The sequence below is a fragment of the Meles meles genome, chromosome 17 (genome assembly GCF_922984935.1).
Source record: "Meles meles chromosome 17, mMelMel3.1 paternal haplotype, whole genome shotgun sequence".
Lineage (NCBI taxonomy): Eukaryota > Metazoa > Chordata > Mammalia > Carnivora > Mustelidae > Meles > Meles meles.
Window position 1 is genome coordinate 39537843 of NC_060082.1, and position 24282 is coordinate 39562124.

Here is a 24282-nt window from a genome sequence, read left to right on the forward strand (position 1 = left end):
CATTTTCTCCTGATAGCCACTTCAAAAAATCTGAAAGGATATAATAAGCATGAATATAAATTAGGTAATTATCAAATTATCTAAGAAACTTGAAGAATCTGTCTGAGGACTTAGGAGAGAGGTTTGAATACAATATTGTAGTTAGGCAAAGTGGTCCTAACTTCTACTTGGGCAAGAGACAGACCAAACAGGCCCACACCAGCCCACAACACTGGAGACCAGCTGTGGGAGAACCACCAAGGCACCCAGCTCCACGGGGAAGGCTCACTGAGGCACCGACAGGAACACAAGGACACCTCAGATCATTTCTCAGAAAACTCACACCACCTCACTCCCTTATCCACTTGGAAGGAGCAGAAACACTGTAACCAAGAGAGGTGTTTGCACTCTCACCATACAACAGAGACTTTAAAAAACCCCGTCTCTTCGTTCCTACTTTTATAAGACAAAAAGAATTAAGAGAATCAAAAAAGGTATCATGTTTCTAAGTGAATGCTCTTGGATGTGGGAAAAAAATGAAGGCAGGGCAGCTGTGGGCAGGGGAAACCAAGTCTGGGGACAAAAGATGACACGGTCAAGTGCTTCCTCTGTTTGCATTCAGCTCGGCACACACTTCTGCTGCAATTCACCACGGTTTAACAGGTTGAGTTTTTTGTTTTTTTTTTTTAACTTAAGAATCTGCAGAAAGCTTTCTGCTTTGTTTTTAAGCTCTTTACTTAAAAAAAAAAATGCTAAGATTCGGTTATTGCATTCACCATACACCACGGCCCAACAACTTTAAAATAAGAAAGCCAACTGCTGAAATGTGAGAGTCCCATTGGCACAACTTAGCACACCTAAACATGTGACACATGCTTTTTATTACGCTGGACTTCTCACACTGCCGTGCGTGAACCACGCTACAAGACAGCTGGAACCATGAACACATCACGCTGAACAAAAGCCAGTCACAAAAGAGCACGTATCGTCTGGTTTGACGTACAGGGAACATCCAGAATAAGCGAGTTTCCAGAGAGCAATTCCGTTGTCGCCAGGAGCAGGGAGGGGTGGTGGCGGTGGCTCCAGACTGGGGGGGGCTGCTTTCCTGTGTGACTGAACTGTCTAAGGCTGCTGGTGGGGACAGCTGCTCAACCCGGTGAAAGCACAGACCACTGGGCCGTACGCCTCACACAGGGAAACGCTGTGCGAAAGCTCCAGAAAGCTGTAAAGGAAAAATACAGTGCCATGGTGGCTTTGCGTTCTTTATCTCAAAATCGTTTTTAACACAAGCTTGAAAAGTATTTTGATCCCTATCACCTTTCCCTTATGGAAAATATAAAAGGTGATTATGTCTGGGTGGTAGGGTTTTAGGTTTTTTTTTTTTCTTCTTTATGTTTTTCTGCACTGCTTAAATTCTTACAATAAGCACACAACTTTTTAATCACACACACACAAAAAAACCAACAAAAAGCCACTTATCCTCCCCTGAAAAACAAAATGCTGTGGAAATCAGAGTTCCATTAGCAAGAGGTCTGGCCGGCTGAGAGCCCTCCTGACTCTGGCCTTAGATCAAAGAAAAGGACACAAATGATGAAGGAAGGGACCCGAACAATGACACCAAGGTGACCCCAAGGGTCTGGATGGGCTACAGGGCAGGAATCAACACCGAAGGGGTTTCTTAGGTGGTGCCTTTGAATACCCACGCGCTCGTCGGGATGGTTCATCCCAGTGACACCAGGACAGCGGGCTCCCTGTCCACGGGGCCCAGAGCCTGGCTCTCATCTCTGCACAGGAACTCCAGCTACTCCAGCATGGACACCAGGAAGCAACTTCTACCGAAAACCACATCAGGCAATTAATACTTACAACGAAGGTACCCAAATTTACTTTTTGAAACTCAAAAAGAGGTAAAATTTTATTGAAAGGTTAGTTTGGTTAAATACATAAACCACAAAATAAGCGGGGCTTGTTCACGTGCTGCAGGGTTTACCGCTGGGGCTGCTGGCGGGGGTGCGGAGTGGGGGGTAGGAGGGGTGGGAGGGACAAAAGCTGAGGGAGAAGTAGACTCCAGGCGGCACAGTGAGCCCTATGCGGGACTCGATCTCAGGACCTTGAGATCATGACCTGAGCTGAAGGCAGAGCTTCAAATGACTGAGCCACCCAAGCACCCCATTACTCTCTAAATACACTGTCTCATGAATAGTGGTTAGCAGTCCATAAACTCGGCTGCCTATTCAAAGTGATGGTTTGTGATGGTGATGAAGCATTGGTATATTTACTCAAATAACACTAAAAACAGGGATCATTTATGTTATAAAACTTATAAAAATTAAGGAAACTTTAAATTATGAGTGTCACAGGTTCCCACTCTTAATAAAGTGTTACTCAATAAAGTACTTCTTTTTTAGGAAAACTGTACACTAAATACTTACCTTTTAAATTTTATATATACATATATATATATATATATATATATAATTTAAAGATTCTATTCATTTATTTGACAGAGATCACAAGGAGGCAGAGAAGCATGCAGAGAGAGGGGAGGAAGCAGGCTCCCTGCTGAGCAGAGAGCCCGATGCGGGGCTTGATCCCAGAACCCCGGGATCATGACCTGAGCCGAAGGGAGAGGCTTTAACCCACTGAGCCATCCAGGTGCCCCTTAAATTATATTTTTAATATTTATTTTAATCTTTAGATTCCTATTATTCTACTTTCTTCATTAAGACACTTTTCATGTTAAATCTGAATCTTTTAACTACTCACCCTCTAAAAATAAGATGTAAAAGCAGCAGCAATTCATTGTTGTTTACAAACAAAATGGGGGTTGGAGGGGGTCTTCAGTACCAGCAAGAGCCTGGAAGGAAACACCATGAAATGGCAGGACAGCCCATGGGAGCCCAAGGTCCCTGTGATGCGCTGTGTGACTGCAGAATTATGGCCTTGTATTGTCTCCTCAGAGTTAGCGGTCTGCCTCGCCGGACTTGAAAATGCTCAGAGGTAACATCTGTGCCACATTCACATCCTAGTGTGAGCAACCAGCAAGACCAGCTTGGCATGGAGTAACTGATACATTTGTTTAGTTTAGCTCAAGTGATTCTTCATAGAATCCACTCAAATTAAAGAGCTTGTAAAAGGTATACTGTGTGCTAGTGGTCGTCTAAGTACCTTTACATCAATCCATCTAAATGACGCAAATGGGTAAGATGAATATGAGAACAAATCAATCTGTACATAATTTTATTTAAAAGGAGAGATACATAAGACCAAAGATATTTAAACAAAAGTCAGGGAAATAAAACTGTTTTTAAATTTAAAAAACAAACAAAAAAAACCTTTGTGTGGATGTATCTGAAGTTTTTAATGGACTATAAGGTTGGGATCCCACGAACCTCCAGGAAAGAGGGAATTATTTAAAAACAAGGAAGCAGCCTTGTCCACAGCCACTTCCCAATATGACGAAATTCAGGTGAGGGCAAGTTCTTTGCCCAGTACTTAGGACCAAGAGCCATCAGATGGTAGGGCACAGGAGCAACCCTTCAAGGGAGGCAGGACTGCAGAAACCAGAGCTGTCCTGAGAAAGGCAGTCTGGCCATGCATCCTCTTACCATGTACACTCCTAACAAGCTTACCCGGAGCTTGCTTGTAAGCAAACCCACACTCCACACACCAGCTGCCATCGCTCTTCATAGGAAGGTGAAGTGCACGAGAAACACCGGTGGGAAGTCTAGATAACACTTGCTCAAAATCATACTTTCCTGAGTAGAGGGGAAGTTTCGGCAGAGAAATAAAAGCTGCACTAACAGACAAGGTGGGATCACCACAGTCCTGAACACCCCCACTTTGGGAGGATGCGATACTCGAAAACAGAACCGCGCTCTGCAAACAGGAGCAGATGTGTTTATTTACAAGTGAGGAGATGTCATTCAAGCCAAGTTCCCCAAAGAACAGCATGGATCCCGCTGGAGTGGAAAAACAGTTATGGCTTCCTGCGAACAGAATTCTAGATGTGCTGACATCCACTCATGGAAATAATGCTACCAGGTACTATCACTGCATTAAATACACTTGAGAGCTGTTTACAGATCACATCTTAGTCCAAATTAGCAGGTGGTAGGTCAGCAGAGATGCTTTGAGTAACGTGATCTGTTTGTGCCAAGAGAATCTGCTAGTAAAGACTAGCATTGTCACTAACTTCGGTTCTGCCAAATTCATTTGTTCGATCCAGGAATTAAAAGTTTAAAGTGTTCTGAGAAAACACGAAGTTCCTCAGTGGTGAAAGCAGCAGCAGAAAAAGCCGCAGCCCGGGATGCAGGGGGCTATTTGCTGAATGTACAGTCCAGAGGGGCCAGAGCCCGAGGACCAAGAGCCAAATGAAGGAGCTGCTTTGTTCTAAGAACAACGGAAAGCAAGCAGAATGCTATCCGGTGCCCACGACAGCAGGACTGCGACAATCTACCGTGCCCCACATCAATGCAAGGTCCCCCCCCCAACAGTACTTGTAAAGAGACCAGAGACCTACTTCCTGGGAATTAATGTCACTCATCCAGTCGACATCTTCAAATTGGAATGTACACTCCTAAAGGCTTAAATATATGAAAACTAGGGACTCTAAATCTGAGTAAGAAAAGGTAATTCTTGTGTTTAGCACAGCATTACCACAGTGAAGACCAGGACGGTATCTGCAAAGGAAACTCCTTACTATAAATGCATTTCTTCCTACATGAACAACACTGTCATAACCAAATACTCCCGAAAGTTTGCAGAAAACAGAAGCCGTTTGTTTTCTGGTGTGAATTTTCTCAGAAATTGCAAAAGCCCACAGAAACAGCAGGTCTACCTTATGAGAACTATTTTCAGTGTCTTCCCATGAGCAGCTCGCTGTATTCATTCTACCTCACAATCACCACTCTGTCCCTCTGGTGGGACACACGCTGCCAGGCAGACCTTTCTGCCTCGTCTGTCTTCTCTACCCAATTCACAGCCTCTTAAGGTCCACAATTTTGAATTACTCCTTTTTGTCTCTCTCATAACACGTAACACAGAACCTTATTAAAAGTGTAAATAATTCAGTTCCCTGTGGCTTTTCTTCTTTAGATCATGAGACCCACCTACCTCTTAGGAATTCTCTATGGGTTAATGAAACAATATTCTTTATACAATACCGACTTCAAAGATACCACTATTTAAACCATCTTCAAAAGACTGATTAGAATTCTTCTGTCTTGCCTACTACAACACAGAAACAGAAATGCCCAATGTTCTCTCAGAGACAGCAATGTACGCAAGCTCTTTGCTGATGCAAATACAGACAAGCCACAATACACTATCCCACCTACAGACTGATACAGGGCAGTCCAAAATCCAGCTCTAAGAATGGCGGGGCAGCTCAGCTGCCCTTGTTGTGTTGTGACTGGTCTCGCAGAGAAGTAGGTCCTGCAAGTCAGTTCTAACCATCAATGAAGAGCAAGGTGGAGTCTGTTCTATTAGAGCTGCTCCCTACATCCTTATTTAAAGATGGAAAAATCTAACAAAACAGGTAGCAGAATTTCTGACATCCAGCAAATACTTCTCCGATTTATGGGCAACAAACAGGACTAAATTTCAAGAATACAAGTAAAGGGACTATAGAATTACCACTCTGCTGTGGTAAAAATGTGCAAATAATCGAGGATGACACCCCAGATCATGGCAGTGCCACTCATTAAATTTTAAACTGTCTGTAAAGTAAGCTGAGAAACATCATCCCCAGTAAGTCCTGAGTCAGACCTGACAAGAGGTCCCTCCACCAGAAAAGCAGAGAAACAAGAATGAAAGGCAGAGAGAAGAGCATGTCTGACAACAAACTTCAGGCCACGGGCACCTTCCATAAGACTATGACATGCAGATTCAACAGAAAAATCTTGTCTCTCGTAGTCATTCGGTCACATCTTTCCGCAGTGGGACCAACTCCAAGTCCACACCGTAACACTAAAGCCACGCCCGTGAACAATGCAGTGTCAGACCTGAGTCACAGCCACGCTGAAGCACTTTCCCCAAACAGCTAGCAATCTGGAACTTCAAAGTCTAGAAGCAAATATTTTCAAGTTCATTTATTACAAATCATTATCTCCGGATTATAGAAACATGTAATTCAACTATTAGAACAACACTGTGGAAATCACAAGAGAAGTCGCAAACGCACCAATGAGAAACCAGAACCTAAACTTCTAAGAGGCAGAGCTCACACAGCCACAGGGGTTACTAATGCTGGAGAGAAGATGGTTCCAAATCTATCGCTGGGCAATTTTTATACCTGCAGCAGGGAACAGACCCCCATTCTCCCTGCTGCTGACAGGTGGTGACAATCCGGACAGGAGTGAGGTCTGCGCTCTGCCCGCTACCGGACAGGCCCAGCCTGGGAGTCATCCTGATGGGAAGGACAGAAGACGCAGAACAGAGGGAAGAATAACAACAGAAGAAAGGCTCCTCTGTTGTAAGCAAAGCTAGGCTTATCTTAAAGACACAGAGTCTTAAAGAGATAGAAAATATGGAACCCTCAATTCTCAACCACTAAGAAGACAAGAGCTCTTTGCTAGGCTGCCTGGAAAGGATAAAAGCCATTGAAAATTCTATTCTCAGTCAACAGTGGCCTGATGATTAAGGAGGGCAGTCACCCTCAAAGGTTCTGGTCTCGGCCTCCTCATACTCTTAAACATCATTAAAGACCCTGAACAGTTCTTGTGAAGGTGAGTTATAGCTACTGTTATTTGCTGTATTAAATAAACAATATTCTTCCAGTTTTAATTTCGAGTAATTCATTTTAAAAATAATAATTCTTTTCCAAAACGAAATTATTTCCCAAATAAAAAATATTAACTATTAGGATGATGTGGCTTTATATTTTTACAAATCTCTTTAATGTTTGGCTTAGCGAATACACCTAGATTATTTTATTTGCTTTTGCATTCAGTATGTTACAGCACCTTGTTTTGGCTGAAATATAAGAAGGAAAAAGGAGTGCCTTACAGACTCCCTGGAAGGGTCTAGAAGAGGGTCCTCAAGGATCCCTGGAGCACACCTCTTACATCCTGAGTAAGGGCTTTCAACTCAAGATTTCTGATGGTGCAGGTGGCTTGGCCCAAAGAAAATGAGAATATGGAGAACAGTCAGACGGAGACCACAATCCAGGGATGGCACTGCTTCTTGGCCTTTTGGCTAATATCAAGTGCAGAATCCAGGGATGGCATCAACCCCTCCAATGACAAGGGGACGATGAGGGCATCTACAAACCATTAGTGGAAGCTACAAGGTAAACACTCATTCAAACTGTCCGACGAAGAACTAGCAACAGAGTAATTCCAAGTATGACTCACCACAAATACTGGAGGATAAAGCTATCCTGAACAAATGAGAAGGATGTAATACCTTAATGTTTATCACTGGCACTAATTCAGCCACTTTCTAGTCCCAAAACTTCAAGATAGCTTTTGCAAGTGAGGCCAAGGGAACAGAACCAGCAAGAGGCAGCCTTCTAAGGGAATCTGGGTCTGGTGCACCCACTGAAAGTGATGGTGCCTACGTTCCATCCTGGGGAGAACAGAGATCCATCACCCAGATCACTTTCCAGAAGCGCTCAGTGCCCCCCTGGAAGCCCAGCTGAGAAAGGGAGAGACATGGGCGGGAAACGAAGGCTTGGAAGTATGATGGGTAGGACACAGGAACTAGAAGCCTGACTCAGCAGCTCCTGACCTGTTCCACAGCTGAAAACCCTTTTATTACTTTAACTAACCCCCTTGGACTAGATGTTGGGAGTGAGCCTGTCCAAAGAACCTTTCACAAGTAATCAGACATGCAGCTGGTCATGTTTTCAATTCAGGTCCTGGGACTATTTAAACTTTTCTTATTGGCATCTTGGCACAATCACATAATCACAAAAAGATCCAAAAATTCCTAAAATGTCAGTAACAATAGATCAGAATTTCTGATAGGTTTTAAGCGGAGTATCTCTACATAGAGCTGGTAATTTTTAGTCCCAAGCGAAAAAACTTAGTATTTGAGTGAGTGGTGTAACATCACCTATCACTAGAATGTATGGTGTACTGTTCCTTTCGCTTTCCAAACCGAGGGAGATCATCTCACAACTACTTGTTGTGTGGTAGTCTTGTGGGTAACAAACTGAAAATCACTGTTCTCACATGAAAGAAATCATCTTCCACAGAATAGGACATATGCATGTTACACTCATGTTAACCCCGTCAGTAAGTTACTGAACGGGGCGCCCGATGGCTCAGTCTGTTGAGCCCAAACCAAGTCATGATCCTGGGATTGGGCCCTGTGTTGGGCTGTGCTCAGCAGGGAGTCAGCTTGAGATTCTCTCCCTCTCCCCCTCTCTCTAATAAATAAGTAAATCTTCAAAAATGTTGTTATTCAACTTGGGGCTGAACACATTTGCTCTCTAATTTCATTTTCAAGTCTGTAGAAAAATTAAATAGTTTCTTTGCCTGAAGACAAAACTGTTGTCTATGTACTTTCCCTTCTGAAACCTGGACTCAGATTCACAGTAAAAATCGACTTTATGCTGAACTATGTTTTCACTCCAAAGCTAACGGTCATACCACATCTCCCACAGATGCCATCCTCGCCCGCAGAGCTCTGCCAAGGTCCTGTAAAATGGGCGGCCAGAAGTCCTTCTCAAGGAAAACAGGCACCTATGGGCGCGAAGCACTAAAGTATTGGCTTCCCGAGCACTGACCTGACTTACTGCTGTCACTCCCGTTTCAATTTCCCCTCTGTTCTCATGATTTCTGTCTCCACGAGGCATCTCATGCTTGTCCCCCTCACCTCCAGCAGCTTCCTTTTCAAACCACTGCCACTTTCTTTTCTTTTTTTTTTTTTTTTTAAAGATTTTATTTATTTGACAGAGATTACAAGTAGGCAGAAAGGCGGCAGGGGGCGGGAGGGCGGCAGAAGCAGGCGGCAGTTGAGCAGCGGCTCAACTGACTGAGCCACCCAGATGCCCCCCACTGCCACGTTCTTAAGTATAGCTTCTTTCCCTTGCACCACCTGCTCAAAAACTCCACTAACTCCGTGTCTCCCAAAGGCCCTTCTTGATCAGACCTAGCTTCTGACTTTCTCCCCAAAGAACAAAACAGGCAAACACAGCTCACTCCTTCCCCTCCTGTTCTGCCATCTCCCGGCTCCCTATGCCTACACTTCATTTACCTCCCTAAAGTATCTCCAAAAGCCTGCCCAGCGGCCCCTCTGCAGACACCTCACTCCCCTTCAGACAGGACTTCATCTATGCCTCAGCGGGTGCCTTCTTTCAGGGATGATGGGTGTGTCTTCTCTCCCCTCCAAGATAAGAATCCCTGGACAGGAGATCTGAGTGCACAAACTTCCTCTGAGGAGAAAAAAAAAAAAAGGGAACAAGGCAGGTCTTCACCAGGGAGTGAAGACAAGGAAGAGGCTAAAGAAAACCAAAGTCCTTCCTCAAAGCAAGTTAACCCATATTGCAAAATTTTCCAGGTGTTTATAAAGATTAGCATTCAAAAACAACATGTTATAGCTTTGTAATACTAATGTCTTCATCTCATTGAATTCCAGCATGATCTCCTAACATAGTCTCCAAAGGAAGCAGCGGTAGAGAAGTTAAGAGAAGGTACCCGGCCACCACAGGAAGAGACTGGCTCTGACTCCAATTACAAGTGTTTTCCACTAAATGAAAGACCTTGAAATCTTACCAAAATACATGAGATAAAAAGTAAATGAAAGCTCTTTTCTTTCCTATTTTCTGGCCCCAAAGTTGATTTGAAAAGCAGAGAAACAGCCCTTACCCCAGATGTGCCTCCCACTCTGGGGCTATGACCCAAGGGAAGTCCCCTGGGTCTTGCCAGTCTCTGTAACTGGACACTGGAGACACAGCTCCAGCAGATCAAGCCCCCGTGCCTGTGAAGACTGTGAACTTACATGTGGGGGAGAGTACAGAAGAGGTAAGGATAAAAGCAGGACGTGACCGGACCCACGGAAAGCCTGTCCCACCCACCCGACCCCCAAACCCGTTACTCACTCCATCCTGAGGAGCAGCCAACACTGTCTGTTTTGAAAGAGGACTTCAGTAAGGTAAGTTGATTGGGGAAAACTCGGTGGAAAATACTGTGCAAAAGACAACCTCTGGGATTCTTTCAAAATCAAATCTCATAGGATTTTATGAGGGCCTTAATAAAGTGCTCCAAATGTAACATGTCCAGAATCAGACCTGTGACCCAGGGCCCAGAACCACACCTGCCCCTCTCCTCTGGCTAATGCCATCTTTGCCAGTGGCCTGGATGATGCTCAGTGGCTAGAGGGACACGTCTGTAATCACCTTACAGCACCCCTGCCTCCTTCCTGGCCTGCCCATCACATGTCACCAACACAGATCCTAAACATGATTTTTTTTTTTTTAAGATTTTATTTGTTTATTTAACAGAGAGAGAGAGAGAGAGAGAGAGAGCGAGAGAGCGCACATGCACAAGCAGGGGGAGAGACAGGCAGAGGGAGAAGCAAGCTCCCTGCCAAGCAAGCAGCCCAATGCAGGACTCGATCCCAACACGCCAGGATCATGACCTGAGTGAAGGCAGACGCTTAACCCACTGAGCCCCCCAGGTGCCCCCACCTAAATGGGATCCTATGCAGTGGTCTAGCTGTGGGCCCCAGGGCAGTTCGTGTGACCTTCTGTAAGCCTCACTCTTCCTCCAAGAGAGGGTGTTCTCCAAACACCCCCGATGCTGCAGGGTTATCATAAAGACCATCAGTGATATGCGTGCCTAGGAAGGACCAGGCATACAGCAGGCAGCTAATAAACAGATCATCATTCCTGCCTCAGACGGGCTTTATGGACAAAATACAGCAACACCCTCGAGGACACAGCAGCCAGAAGTAAAAGCATCACCTCCTCATCTCTCTGGTCCTCTTCCTCCGCGATGGTTCCATTTCAGGGTGCCACCTTTCTCAACCGCAGCATCACAGCACACCCTAACCAGGCCAGACCTGGGGCGCATGCTAACCTGCTAACTAGCCCACCGTGTCCGTGCTAGAGCACACACCTGCTCACAGAACGTGCTCCTGGCCCCCTCACAGATGGCGTTTCCCAACTGGGCAGATCCAGCGCCTTGCCACGCAGAGCCCTCAGCGGGACATAGGCCCCTCCCCGCCTTCCCTGCTTTCTCTCTCACACCTCTCTCCTCTGTAAATTCTCACACCTAGGCCACAACACTGCCTCTCAGTTGTTTCCCAATGGCCCCCCAGACCATCTAGAATGTTCTCCTACCACGGCTGAGGCCTACACATTCTTCAAATCATACCTCCAGCATCATCTGCTATTCGAATCTCCCCAGGACCCCGGAGTTTTCTTCGGTACTCCCCAGGCCTTGGTGTACACCTCACTCATGGCATCTCACACACTGTATCCTAATATGCTGATGTTGTTTCCAGTAGCCCCAGCCCTGCTGAAAGCCCAGAGGGCAAGGGACAGGCCTCGGCCTGTTACCATCACTCCCCACGCCTGCACAGGGCCTAAGCTCAGAGCACAATGGATGGCATCTGTGATAGGGCCTCAGTATTGGTCCCAAGACACATGCAATCTGCAGGACTGAAAAATAAATGTCACTATTAACTTAAGGTATTTCTAGAAACTTTCTGAGATTTCTAAAATCCAATTAATTCTAAAACATATCTCCAAAAGATTGAAAAATGGTGAGATAAAATTCATATAAATGCTCATACTGAAGGTATATCAGACCAAATTTCCAGTAAGAGTAATTAATGGAATCTCTATATAAAAATATTTTTAAAATCTAAAGAAAAATTTAAACACGAGAATCGCATTGTGTTCTCTTCTTCAATAGCTATAAAATAAATCTAGCAAAAGCAGTCTTAGCCAATGGTAAAATATTTTAAGGTTTTCCCTCTACAAAAGTATGCTTAATCTTGGTCAAGAAGAACAAAAGTCGAATACACTTACTGGCTATGCATACGATTTTCCTTTTTAAAAAGTGAATTTTAAAAATTATTTCCTGCTTTCAAATACCCTCAACCTTTCTCAAAAAAAAAAGTGCAAATTTACCTCCACTAATCATCACAAGACAAACTTTACATCTTACATAATCCACAACTATTTATCTGCAAAACTGTTATAAACATACTTGACAAACAACACAGAAATAAAAAATATCGGTCTGGATAATGCCATCCGACTGTAAGTGTTTAAAAATCGAGTCTATCATTAGAGAAAGGGAAGAGATACACTAGCATTTGGTACAGAAGAACGAAGACTAATTCAACTCTTTTTTCAAAAACGTTAGAACATGTGATTTGTGGTTTTAAATTCCAAATATAACTAGCTGTATTTAGCACCTCCTGTACTTTCCAGTATATTAGATAATTGCACACCAAGTTAAAAACAAAATAAAGAAAAACATTCCTGCCACCCTCCCTTTTCATAAAAGAGATGGAAATATCACACACACACACAGTGCACCTTATGAAGGTCAGTATGAATAGCCCCAAAGAAAGTGGTTTTTTCTTCATTTAAAAAAATGTTTGAGGGTTTAGAGAACTCACGGACAAGGGAGAGGTGAAAGGAGAACCAAGCGATTATGGGTTTTGGCAAAACAGACGGGCTAGTACCTTCAGCCCCTCCTCTGGAGAGCCGCGTACTGCCTAGGCAGCTTGGGCTCTGAGCCCCCAACAGTCAGAGCGGCGCCAGGGTTTTGCATGTGAAGGTGCTGAGGTTCTCAAGAAGATTCTGTCTAAACAAAGGTGCGTGTGACTTTAAAAACCTAAAAATCACTCAGAAGGATAAACCAAGATTCATGGATAATACTGCTATTAGCAGCTAAAAAAAAACAACAAAACAAAATGAACAGAACTATTCAATATTGAAAAATGGTTTTACAACGTGGCAAATCATTAAGCAGCAGGAAAGACTGATGTCTGCAGTCACTTCAGCTTTAGGAATGTTTGTTTCTGCTGCTTCTGATCAGAGGTTCACTGGGTGTATTGTTTGCTTAGAGAGGGGACACGCAAGTTAAGCTTTTCCAACGTGGTTTTGGCAGGAAGACAAAAGATGATTTCAGTAAGGAGCTGGCCATGAGCCTGAAGCAAACAGCTGTGGAAGGGGGAGGCACGCTCAAGATGTGAGGTGACATTACTGGGTACGTTTGTTTAGGTGGATGGGACGGGCCCACTAAATAACCCCCGAGGATGGGAGACACACGTATCCTATTGTGCAGAGCTACAGAGAAGACTCTAGCCTTCTGACTCTCAGTGCCTGCCTCCTCCTGTGCCTCCACTTCCAAGTCAGTTAATGCCATCAAAGATCAGAAATCAGTTTACTACAGTAATTTATGAGAAGTCATTTTCTAAATAAACCCTCTCCCAGGCTTTGTTTTCTCTGAGGAAACTGCTACAAGACCAAATCCTCTCTGCAGGGAGCCGGGACCCACCTGTTCCACCACCACACCCCCCCTTCGGCCTGCAGCATGACAGGCCCAGGTTGTGACACAGAAAAGAACAAATGTCAAGATCATCTAAGAAGAATCTGTTAAATTTTTCTGCCTTACCAAATGCTCGTGGCTAGTGAGATGATGGGTGATTTCCCCACTTGCCAAACTTTCTAGAATGCAGAAACTACAAGAGAATGTAACAGTGTTTCTCCACACTAAGACTCATTGATTTCAAAAGATGGAGATCAGAAGGAAAAACACTAGCATTTGCATTCTGAAAGCAAACTGTAGGACTACACAGGATAAAAACAATCCCTTCCATTGGGTAAAAACAAACTGATGACAAAATGGAAAACAATCATTTTAACCACTTTAGTAACATTTAGTTCCTAACATCCAGAGACACTCTTTTTGAAGGTTCAGAAATAAAAATGCTAGTTTGTTTCAAACATGGGGAAGCCAAACGTCAGTGTCATATATACACCCTCTATACTTTGGGCCTTTCATCATTTGCTATGCAGCTGGCCTCCCTGTAGGATACTGAGCCACAATTCTAGTCTCTCTGCTATGGTGAGACCATGAAAAGGGGACATTCTACCCCTGCAGCAGAAGGCAGACAAGAGACGGGCATGGGGGCACTCAGACAATCTACACCTGAGACATGCACACCCCAGGGCTCTGCACTTACAGATGAACCAGGAGCTCCTGAGGCTTCTCAAGACAGAGAAGATGTAAGAGCTATGTACCAATTCTTTACAGAAATCTTCATTTCCTCAAAGAGCTCATATAAACCATCTACAGGCATAAAAAGGTGGTTTTGGCAAGATTCCCATATGTCTTCTTACTCTGTAATTCATATCTGAAATAGACTAAGCCACAGGCTAGATGTTTTCAACCCTTCTTAGAATAAGACACGGTATAAATAAAATTTAACATATCGATAACAAGTTTTGAAACTCTACACCTTAACAAGATATCAAAAATGAATCTGTCTCTCCTCTTAAAATATATAAATACATTTTGCTTAAGGCACATTTGTATATTCAACATCACTAGTAAGCACACAACAAAAGCAAGAGAGATCACATTTACATTATTTTACATAGAACTTATTTTTAGAATATAAAATCCATCTCTCCCTGAAAAACTCACCACACACTGGTGTATTCGTTTTCAGTTTTGTGAACCAACACTAAAACACAGTTCATCACTGATATATACCCAGATTTAAATCCTGGGTTTTTAAACAGTGAATCGTTTCTGCTGCTTTTTTTTTTTTTTTTAAAGATTTTGTTTATTTATTTGACAGAGATCACAAGTAGCGAGAAAGGCAGGCAGAGAGAGAGAGAGGAGGAAGCAGGCTCCCCGCCAAGCAGAGAGCCCGATGTGGGGCTCGATCCCAGGACCCTGGGATCATGACCTGAGTGAAAGGCAGAGGCTTTAACCCACTGAGCCACCCAGGTGCCCCTCTGCTGCTCTTTTTTAAACCACCACGCCGGGTCAGAGGAGAGGCAATTCATGGCTCATACCACCTGAGGGCGCTCCTAAAATCTTTAAACAACTTTCAGAATCAAGTTCTCATGAACAAGGAGGAAGGAAATCCAGTCCTACTTGAAGTTCACAGGCTTATCAGTGACTTAAAAAAACGTGTCTCAGAAAACATGCATTTCTTCGCACAAGGGCGAGATGATAAACACACATAATTTATCTCCACTGCATGTTCTCTGAGCCTCACATCACGCAACAAAAGCTGAGGTTCTAGAGGAGGAAGAGCAGAACTACCTTCAAAGGAGAGAGTTAAAAATTGACTGACTACCCAATATCATGAGATCATCCCTCTAGACCATATGCTTATCATCAACAAGCCAAAGCTTACATTTCTGCAGAGAACAACAGAAATTCAGGAATTACTTCAAATACATTTTGCACACACATATACATGGCACTTGGAGAAAACAAGGAAACCCGGACACCGTACCTGTTTCCTGGGAATTCAACACCTCTAAGGCGTGCATCATGGCACTTGCGAAGACATTGGCATCCTCCTTGCTGCCAAAGTTGAGGCCATACACCTGTCGAGCATCTCGCCACTGGTGGAAGGTCTGCGTAGCCTGATTGTACTTCAACCCCTTAGGGATGGCACAATTTATCACCACCTGAAAGATACGGATGCCCCACAGAGTCAACCTGATACTCAGCAGAATCAACAGACCCTGACTGGGTGTTCTCATTCAAACCTGGTCCTTGTGGGCCTTGGCAAAAAAAAAAGGTTAAAAAACCATTCTCTCAGGTAACACCCGTCCACAGAAATCACAGTCTGATAGAAGGTAAGCTGTCTGATGTTACAAAGGTCTGCCTTAATAAGTCAGCAGAACAACAACAAAAAAATCGACACCCTCATTAAATACATTTTAACAAGCTCATTTAAGTATTATACATTCAGAAAGCATATGAAACATAAGCAGTGAACCCAGCCAGAATCCTGATCAAGATAAAGGAATGTTAACACCAGAAACTTCCTTTGTAAGTACTCCACTTCCCCAAAGGTACTAGCCACAGTTCCAGCCTCACAGATCAGTCCTGCAGGCTTCTGCATTTATGTAAACAGAGCTACGCAGTACATACTGTCACATGCCTGCTCTCTGTATCTCACGGCTATTTATGGGAGTCAGCTATCTGTCACATGCGGCTCCGGTTTATTCTTTTTTTTTCTTCCTTTAAAGATTTTATTTATTTATTTGAGAGAGAGAGAGAGAGAGAGAGAGAGAGCGCGCGTAAGCAGGGAGAGAGGCAGGCAGAAGGAGAGGGAAAAGCAGGTTCCCTACTGAGGAGGGAGCCCAATGCGGGACTCAATCCCAGGACCCCGGGATGATGACGTGAGCCGAAAGCCAGGCACTTCACCAATGGAGTCACCCAGGCCCGCCCCATCTCTGGTTTCTTCTTTATCATTCTCTGCAGTGTTCCATTGTATCAACCACGCTTATTTCCCCATCCTCCCATTCATGAACATTTGCATTACTAGCAGCTTGGGGCTATTAAATAAGTGATGTTATGAACATCCTACTAAATGTCTTCTGCTACCCATGGGCACCCCTTCTGCTGGGCGTATACCCAGGAGTGGCATTGTCATGACCAAAGACACGCTCAGCTTCAGCAGACAGCTCCCAGCAGCCCTGCAGATCCCTTCTATCAATCTCTGCTTCCACCGCGGCGTACAACAGCTTGTGTGAGCACACACCAACATTACAACTGAACCGTCAGTCTTTACGTGAGCACTTCTGGTAGGTATGAATACACCACCCTGCTTCCAATCTGCATATCCCTGACTACTAACAAGATATAGTACTGCTTCATGTTCTAACAGCCACATGGATTACCTTCTTCTATGAACACCTGCTTAAACTACATCTCTTGCCATTTTTCTACTGAGCTGTCCATCTTTTTCTCTATTGATCTGAAGAGTCCTTTATACATTCTAGATGGGACCCCACCCTGGGTTATCCAGGCTGCAAATAGCTTCCCCCAGGGTGCAGCCTGCCTTGTCACTCCCTGAATAGTGTCTTCTGATGAATGCCAAGTTCATAACTTTTATTCAAGCCCAAAGTAGCAATCTTCTACTTTCATGATTAATGCTTTTTCTAACTTGTTTAAAAAGTGCTTCTCAATTCCAAGACCATAAAAATATTATCCCACATTATTTTAGGAGCTTTACTGTTTTACTTTCATAGTTACATCTCCAATCCACCTGGAAAGTTTAGCCTTTGGTGTGAAATAAGGCTCAAGTTTCCTTTTCATTTCTATATGGCCATCCAATCAATCCAGCAGGATCTATTAACTGTGCTGCAGGCTTACTTTTTTCATAAATCAAGCGTCTAGATGGCTGTTTCTGTTCTACTGGTCAATATGCCTAACTTTGAGCCAGCATCAGTGTCTTGATTACATCGCTCTATCCTCAGCGTTGGCTGCCACTGGAGTATGTCGTCCTCACTCCATCATTCCTCACTGTCGCCGTGGCTAACCTCAATTCTTTGTGTGCAGCTGCAGTTTTATATTCAGACTATTAATTCCGCATGATTACACAATCTGCCTCTCTTTGCTTTTCACGGGAGGGTTCAGTCCATTTATTAGTTTCATGTAAATTACATATGAATTTGGGTCTAAACCCATCCCACCTTCTTTTAGAGTGTTACTATTTATTATTACCCTTCTACTACCTTGCTAGTTATACAAGCTTTCACTGCCTTAGAGAGTCTGACAAGCATCAGCACCTCACTGTTCCTTTTTTAAAACAGATGATCACTGGGATTTGCCCATATTTACACCTGCTGCTACTTTTTATTCCTTTTGCCCTTTCCAAGCTTCTGTTGGGACCATTTCTGATTGTTTCTGCAACACTGCAGAATTTCAGTTTCTTTCAATGCAGATCTCGTGATGAATTCTTTCCTTTTGTCTGTCAGAGAATGTCTTTAATTCACCTTCATTTTCAAAGAGGATTTTTATTACATAGGTCACTTGTTTTCTTTCAAACCCACGGCCTTCTTGGTTTTTGATGCTTCTACTGAGAAGTCAGCTGTCTGCTGCAGCATCTTCAAGCTGTTTCATCTCCACTGGCCACTCGCAGGTCTCACATTGCACTTAGCTTATGATAATTTCGTATGATGGGTTTATACATGGTTTTCTCTGTATCTATCCCACTTCAGGTTTATAGCATTTCTAAGCGGATGTTCTATTATTAACTTCTGAAAATTCTTTTTCATTACCTCCTCAGTTTTTCTTCTGCCCTATTCTCTCTTCTCCCCTGGGCCTCCAATTATATATATATTATACTTTTTACTATGTCCACTATGTCCCTCTTTTTTTAAAGATTTTATTTATTTATTTGAGACAGAGAGAGAGCGTGTGCACGAGAGGTGGGAGGGTCAGAGGGAGAAGCAGACTTCCTGCCGGGCAGGGAGCCTGATGCAGGACTCAATGCCAGGACTCCAGGATCATGACCTGAGCCAAAGGCAGTCGCCTAACCAACTGAGCCACCCAGGCGTCCCCACAATGTCTCTTTTTTCTCTTAATCCCCTTCACCTCTTTCACCACCACCCACCACTCCCTCCTCCCTAGCAATGACCCATTTATTCTCTGGATTTATGAGTCTATTTCTGTTTTGTTTGTGTTGTTTTTTAGATTCCACATGTAAGTGAAAATATACAAAACACTGTATATTTTTATTTTTTCTTTTATTTCGTTTAGTGTTATAACCTCCAGATCCATTCGTGTTGTTGCCAATGGCAAGATTTCATATTCCTCTTATGGCTGAGTGATATTCTACTGTGTACACACACCACATCTTCTTTATCCATTCGTCTATCAGCAAACACTTGGGTTGTTACTTCCACATTTTGGCTATTGTAAATACTACTGCAATAAACATTTGGGTGCATGTTTCTGGGGTTAGTTTTTGTTTCCCTATGTTTTTTTATGCATCCATATTTTTCCTCTCTCAGAATTTCTTAGTTTCAGTTTGAATATGTTCTTCCTCCTTCTTGGGTGGGGGCAAAGGGAGAGAGCGAATCCTAAGCAGGTGGCACCCACAGCACAGAGCCTGATGCAGGGCTCCAGCTCACAACCTTCAGATCACAAGCTGAGCCAAGCATGCCACCCAGGTGCCCCTGAATATTTTCTTCCGACCTATATTCCCTTTACTGCTTCTCTTTTGTTGGCTGGAAAACCCACCACTGAACTGTTAACAGCACCGAGCTTTCAATTCTGAAATTTCCATGTGGCTCTTTTGTCAAGTTTCTATTCTCTGCTGAAATTCTCACCCTCATGATACTTCCTAGAATATATCGAGCATAGTTACTCTAAAGTCAATTCTGGATTCCTGGTGGGTCTGTTCTGTTACCACTTGTCTCGCCTCCTCACGCCAGACGCCATGTGTGGACAACTATATGGAAATCGTGAAGCCTACAGTGATGCTCTATTTTTCCAGAAAGAGTCACATTTGCTTCTGGCAAGCAGCTAGGAAAACTAGCAATCTGAAATCAACTCAATCCCAGAGTGAATGAAGTGATTAGAGGCTGGGTATCAGTTCCTATAAAGACCAGCCTCATTCTGACGCAAACCTCTTCCCAGGGGATGGGGCTTCAGAGTACCAAATCATGGGGATTAGCAAGAAAGCAAGAAAGCCCTCCACCAGGACCAGGCTCTAACTCCCAGTGCTTGTTCTGCTAGCCCCAGAAGTCAGCCAAACACTCTGCTCAGTCCCCTCTTTCAAAACTGAGAAGCGCCTCTAGGTAAACAGAGGCCCAAAGCTGGGCACACTTCTCTGGTTCTCTCCATTCAGATCATGGACCCATAATTCTTCTGTCACGTAGGCTCTCCAAATACTTTCTTCTTAGGATTATTCCGTCTGATAGTGTTGGTTCTCAGAGAGAAGCTCTGTCTGTATTACCTCATCCACCAATACCCAAACTGGAAATTATTTTAAATACAATGACCGCCTAAAGACATTATGCCAGACACAAGCTGACATATATTTTCTGACCCCACTTATTTGAAATACCTATAGTAATCAAATTCACTAAAACAAAGGTAGACTGAAGGTTGCCAGGGAGTAAGGAAAGGCAAACTGAGCCTGTTTCACAGGATCAGCTTCAGCGTAGGAGGAAGATGAACAGTGCTCACGGCTGCACACCAACAGGAGTGAACACCATGCCACCGAACAGTACACTCAGATGTGGGTACAATGGTCAATCTTCCACGCTGTGTATTTTACAATTTAAAACATGATGGCCCTCTGCCATGTGATGTTTGTATGTACCGGGGCGGGGGCCACAAATCATTATCAGAAAATTGTAAGCCCCATTTAAAAAAAATCTTTTTTATTACTATTTATCTGACAGAGAGAGAGAGAGACAGTGAGAGCAGGAACACAAGCGGGGGTGGGGGAGAGAGGGAAAGCAGGCTCCTCGCTGAGGGGCTTGATCCCAGGACCCCGGGGTCACAACCTGAGCTGAAGGCTGACACTTAACAATTGAGCCCCTGGGCACCCTATAAGCCCCATTTTAAAGTGGATCTACCCCCTTGCCAGGCCAACAGTCTGAGAAGATGGGCAAAGAGAGCGACGTTCACTTATTCAATCGTTCAGCAACAGAATGTTACAAAAAGAGGAGGAATATGTTACTTAAATCCTACTATGAGCATCACTAGTTCACTTCCTCCACTGGGAGAGACTGAACATGTTGATTCAATTACTTCCTTCCTTTCTAACTTTTAAGGATAGACAGTAGTGTACATAATCTCAAGAAACTTAATTTTTTTTATTTTTTACATTTTATTAATTAGGCTCCACGCCCACCATGGGGCTTGAACTCACAAAGCTGAGATCAAGAATCGCAGACTCTACTGAGCCAGCCAAGTGCCCCTCAAAAAAAAAAAAAAAAAAGAAGAAGAAGAAGTAAAAGGGAAAGCAGATGTATTCATGTAAGATTAACTGCTTGCTCGAGGTCCCCTAGGGAGGTCATCCTCAATACTCCCACCCAGGGAGCCTGAGTCTGGATGAATGCTAATGTTCCATCTTCAATGTGTTCACCCACTTCCAGCCACATCTTAGTAGAGCTCGGCAGGAAGCTTGCTTCCCTCTCTCTGCCTGCCTCTCTGCCTACTTGTGATCTCTGTCTGTCAAATAAATAAATAAAATCTTAAAAAAAAAAAAAAGAATAAATGAGGGATGATTTCTTTTTTTTTTTAATGATTTTTTAAAATTTATTTATTTGACATAGAAAGATCACAAGTAGGCAGAGAGGCAGGCAGAGAGAGAGAGAGAAGCAGGCTCCCTGCCGAGCAGAGAGCCCGATGCGGGACTCGATCCCAGGACCCTGAGATCATGACCTGAGCCGAAGGCAGTGGCTTAACCCACTGAGCCACCCAGGCGCCCAGATGATTTCTTTTTTAACGGCTCTCGCTACAGAAAATTTAAATATGATTTAACAAAGTATAAAAAGATGTTTCCATTTAAAACAGACAAATAACCATTAAAAAATGTAACAAGGTGGCAGGGCCTGGGTGGCACAGCGACTCTTGGTTTGGGTTCATGTCGTGATCTCAGGGTCCTATATTGAGCTCTGTGTCAGGCTCCACACTCAGCAGGGAGTCTGTCCCTTTCTTTCTGCCCCCCCCCCCCAAATAAATAAATGTTAAAAAAAAAAAAAAAAAAGGATAACGAGATGATCTGGAATGAAAGGAACCAATTAGGAGCACCTGGGTGGCTCAGCTGGTTAAGCTTCTGACTCTTGATTTCAGCTCAGGTCATCTCAGGGTTGTGGGTTCAAACACCCTGTCAGATTCTCTCTCTCTCTCCCCCTGGCCCTCCCACCCCTAGAAAGAAGGAAAGAAAGAAAGTCAATTCTTCATTAGATTTATTCTTAGGTACATTATCATTTTTGTTATTCAGCAGTATCTTTTCTTTATAAAATTACACAGCTGACCCCCACACGACACGGGTTTAAACTCCATGGGTTCACTTACACATGGACATTTTTTTAAACAATCCAGTGCTGTAAATGTACGTTCTCTTCCTTGTGATTTTTTTTAAATTTTTCCTATTAATTTTATTAAATTTTTTTATTTTTTTAAATTTTTAAATAAATATATAATGTATTTTTATCCCCAGGGGTACAGGTCTGTGAATCGCCAAGTTTATACACTTCACAGCACTCACCATAGTACATACCCTCCCCAATGTCCATAACCCCACCCCCCTCTCTCCCGACCCCCCTCCCCCAAGCAACCCTCAGTTTGTTTTGTGAGATTAAGAGTTACTTATGGTTTGTCTCCCTCCTGATCCCATCTTGTTTCATTTATTCTTCTCCTACCCCCCTAACCCCCCACGTTGCATCTCCACTTCCTCATATCAGGGAGATTCTTCCTTATGATTTTCTTAATGGTATTTTCTTTTCTCCAGCTTACTTTATTGTAAGAATACAATGCATAACATATATAACATACAGAACACGTGTCCATTGCCTATTTATGTTATTGGCAAGGCTTCTGGTGAACTGCAGGTTATCAGTAGTTAAGCTCTGGGGGAGTGCAAGGTTACACAGGGATTTTCAACTTCATGGGAGGTGGTGAACTCAACCTCCATGTTGTTCAAGGGTCAGCTGTATTTTCAGATTATTTATTGCTACTTACACAAAAGCGCTACTGATCTTTATAAACTGATCTTCTATCCAGCAACCATAGTTCTCATATCTCATATTAGTTCTCATATCTAGTTATAATATCTAGAACTAGTTATTAGTTCTCATATCTCATCTGCAGATTCTCCTGGGATTTTTTATGTAGACAACTGTATCACCGGGGAATAAGGTCGGCTCTGTTTTTTCCTTTCCAATCCTTACAGCTTAGATTCCTTCCTCTTCTTATCACTAGGTTACCTACCCCCTCCGCAGGGTTAAATGCAAATGATTAAAGCTGAAATCCCCAAGTAATTCCTGAGTCTCATGGTAATCCCCTCCAACATGATACTATCTTATAAGATGTTGGATGTATGTTTCCACACTGAGTCCTTATTAGCTTAAGAAAATTCATTTTTAGGGGCGCCTGGGTGGCTCAGTGGGTTAAGCCTCTGCCTTCGGCTCAGGTCATGATCTCAGGGTCCTGGGATCGAGCCCCGTATCGGGCTCTCTGCTTGGCAGGGAGCCTGCTTCCTCCCCTCTCTGGCTGCTGCTCTGCCTGCTTGTAATCTCTCTCTCTCTCTCTGTAAAAAAGAAAAAAAAAAAATTTAAAAAAAAAAAGAAAATTCATTTTTAGGGCCACCTGGGTGGCTCAGTGGGTTAAGCCTCTGCCTTAGGCTCAGGTGATGATCTAAGATTCCTGGGATCAAGCCCCACATTGGGCTCTCTGCTCAGCAGGGAGCCTGCTTCCCTCTCTCTCTCTGCCTGCCTCTCTGTCTACTTGTGATCTCTGTCAAATAAAATATAAAAAAAAAAAAAAGAAAATTCATTTTTATGCCAAATGTGCTTGAAATTATTATGTATGGATTTCATCAAATGTTTTTTCTTAATCTTTTTTTGTAGGTTTTCTCCTGGCAAATTACATTAAAAAATTATCTAATGTTAAACTAGCCTTACATTACCAAGATGAAGACAAACTTTATTTGGTCAAGAGGTGGTAATTTTTCCATATACATTGTTGCATTTGGTCTGCTAATATCTTACGGAAGACTTTTACATCTATGTCAATGCTCATAATTGAAGCTAGCCTATAATCGTCCTCTCTCAAACTGTTCTATGTTGCAGATATCAACATTATACTAGTCTCATAAAATACTGTTGTTTAGAACAGTTTGTATTAAACAGGTAATATCTTAAAGGTTTTTAGATTTTGTTTGTGAAGCTCTGGATTCCCTCCCTCCTTGTTTTCAGATTTTGGGGGTAGCCTATTAACTACTGATATATTTTATGATGGTTGGTCTGTCTTCTATTTCTCTGCCAGCCCTGGTAAATTATGTTTTTCTACAAGATGATCCATTGTCAAAACCTAGAAGTGATAGTTTACTTATGAATAAAAATGTCAGTGTTTCATATGAAATTTTCCTGACATATTTCTAAATTTTTTCATTCATTCAGGCATAACTGATACATAACATTATATTTATATAACATAATAATATCCAGGTGTACAACATGATTCAATCTAACTATTTTTAAATAGTCATTTTCTTTTCTGCCAACTTTTAGATATTTTAGGGTTGTTCATCAGTACTATGAAATGATCAATTCATTCAATTTACCAAAAATGTCATACTGGTTTGACATGTTGTATTAAAAATGTTGAGCCTAGA

General features: G+C 43.1%; 1 protein-coding gene across 1 annotated transcript in view; it reads right to left on the bottom strand.

Annotated features, from left to right (window-relative positions):
* ENAH (ENAH actin regulator) overlaps positions 1-24282 on the bottom strand; it is a 134844-nt gene that overhangs the window by 46942 nt on the left and 63620 nt on the right. Inside the window, 1 exon segment of the mRNA XM_045983272.1 lies at positions 15424-15601. Coding sequence (XP_045839228.1) covers positions 15424-15601 — 178 coding nt within the window.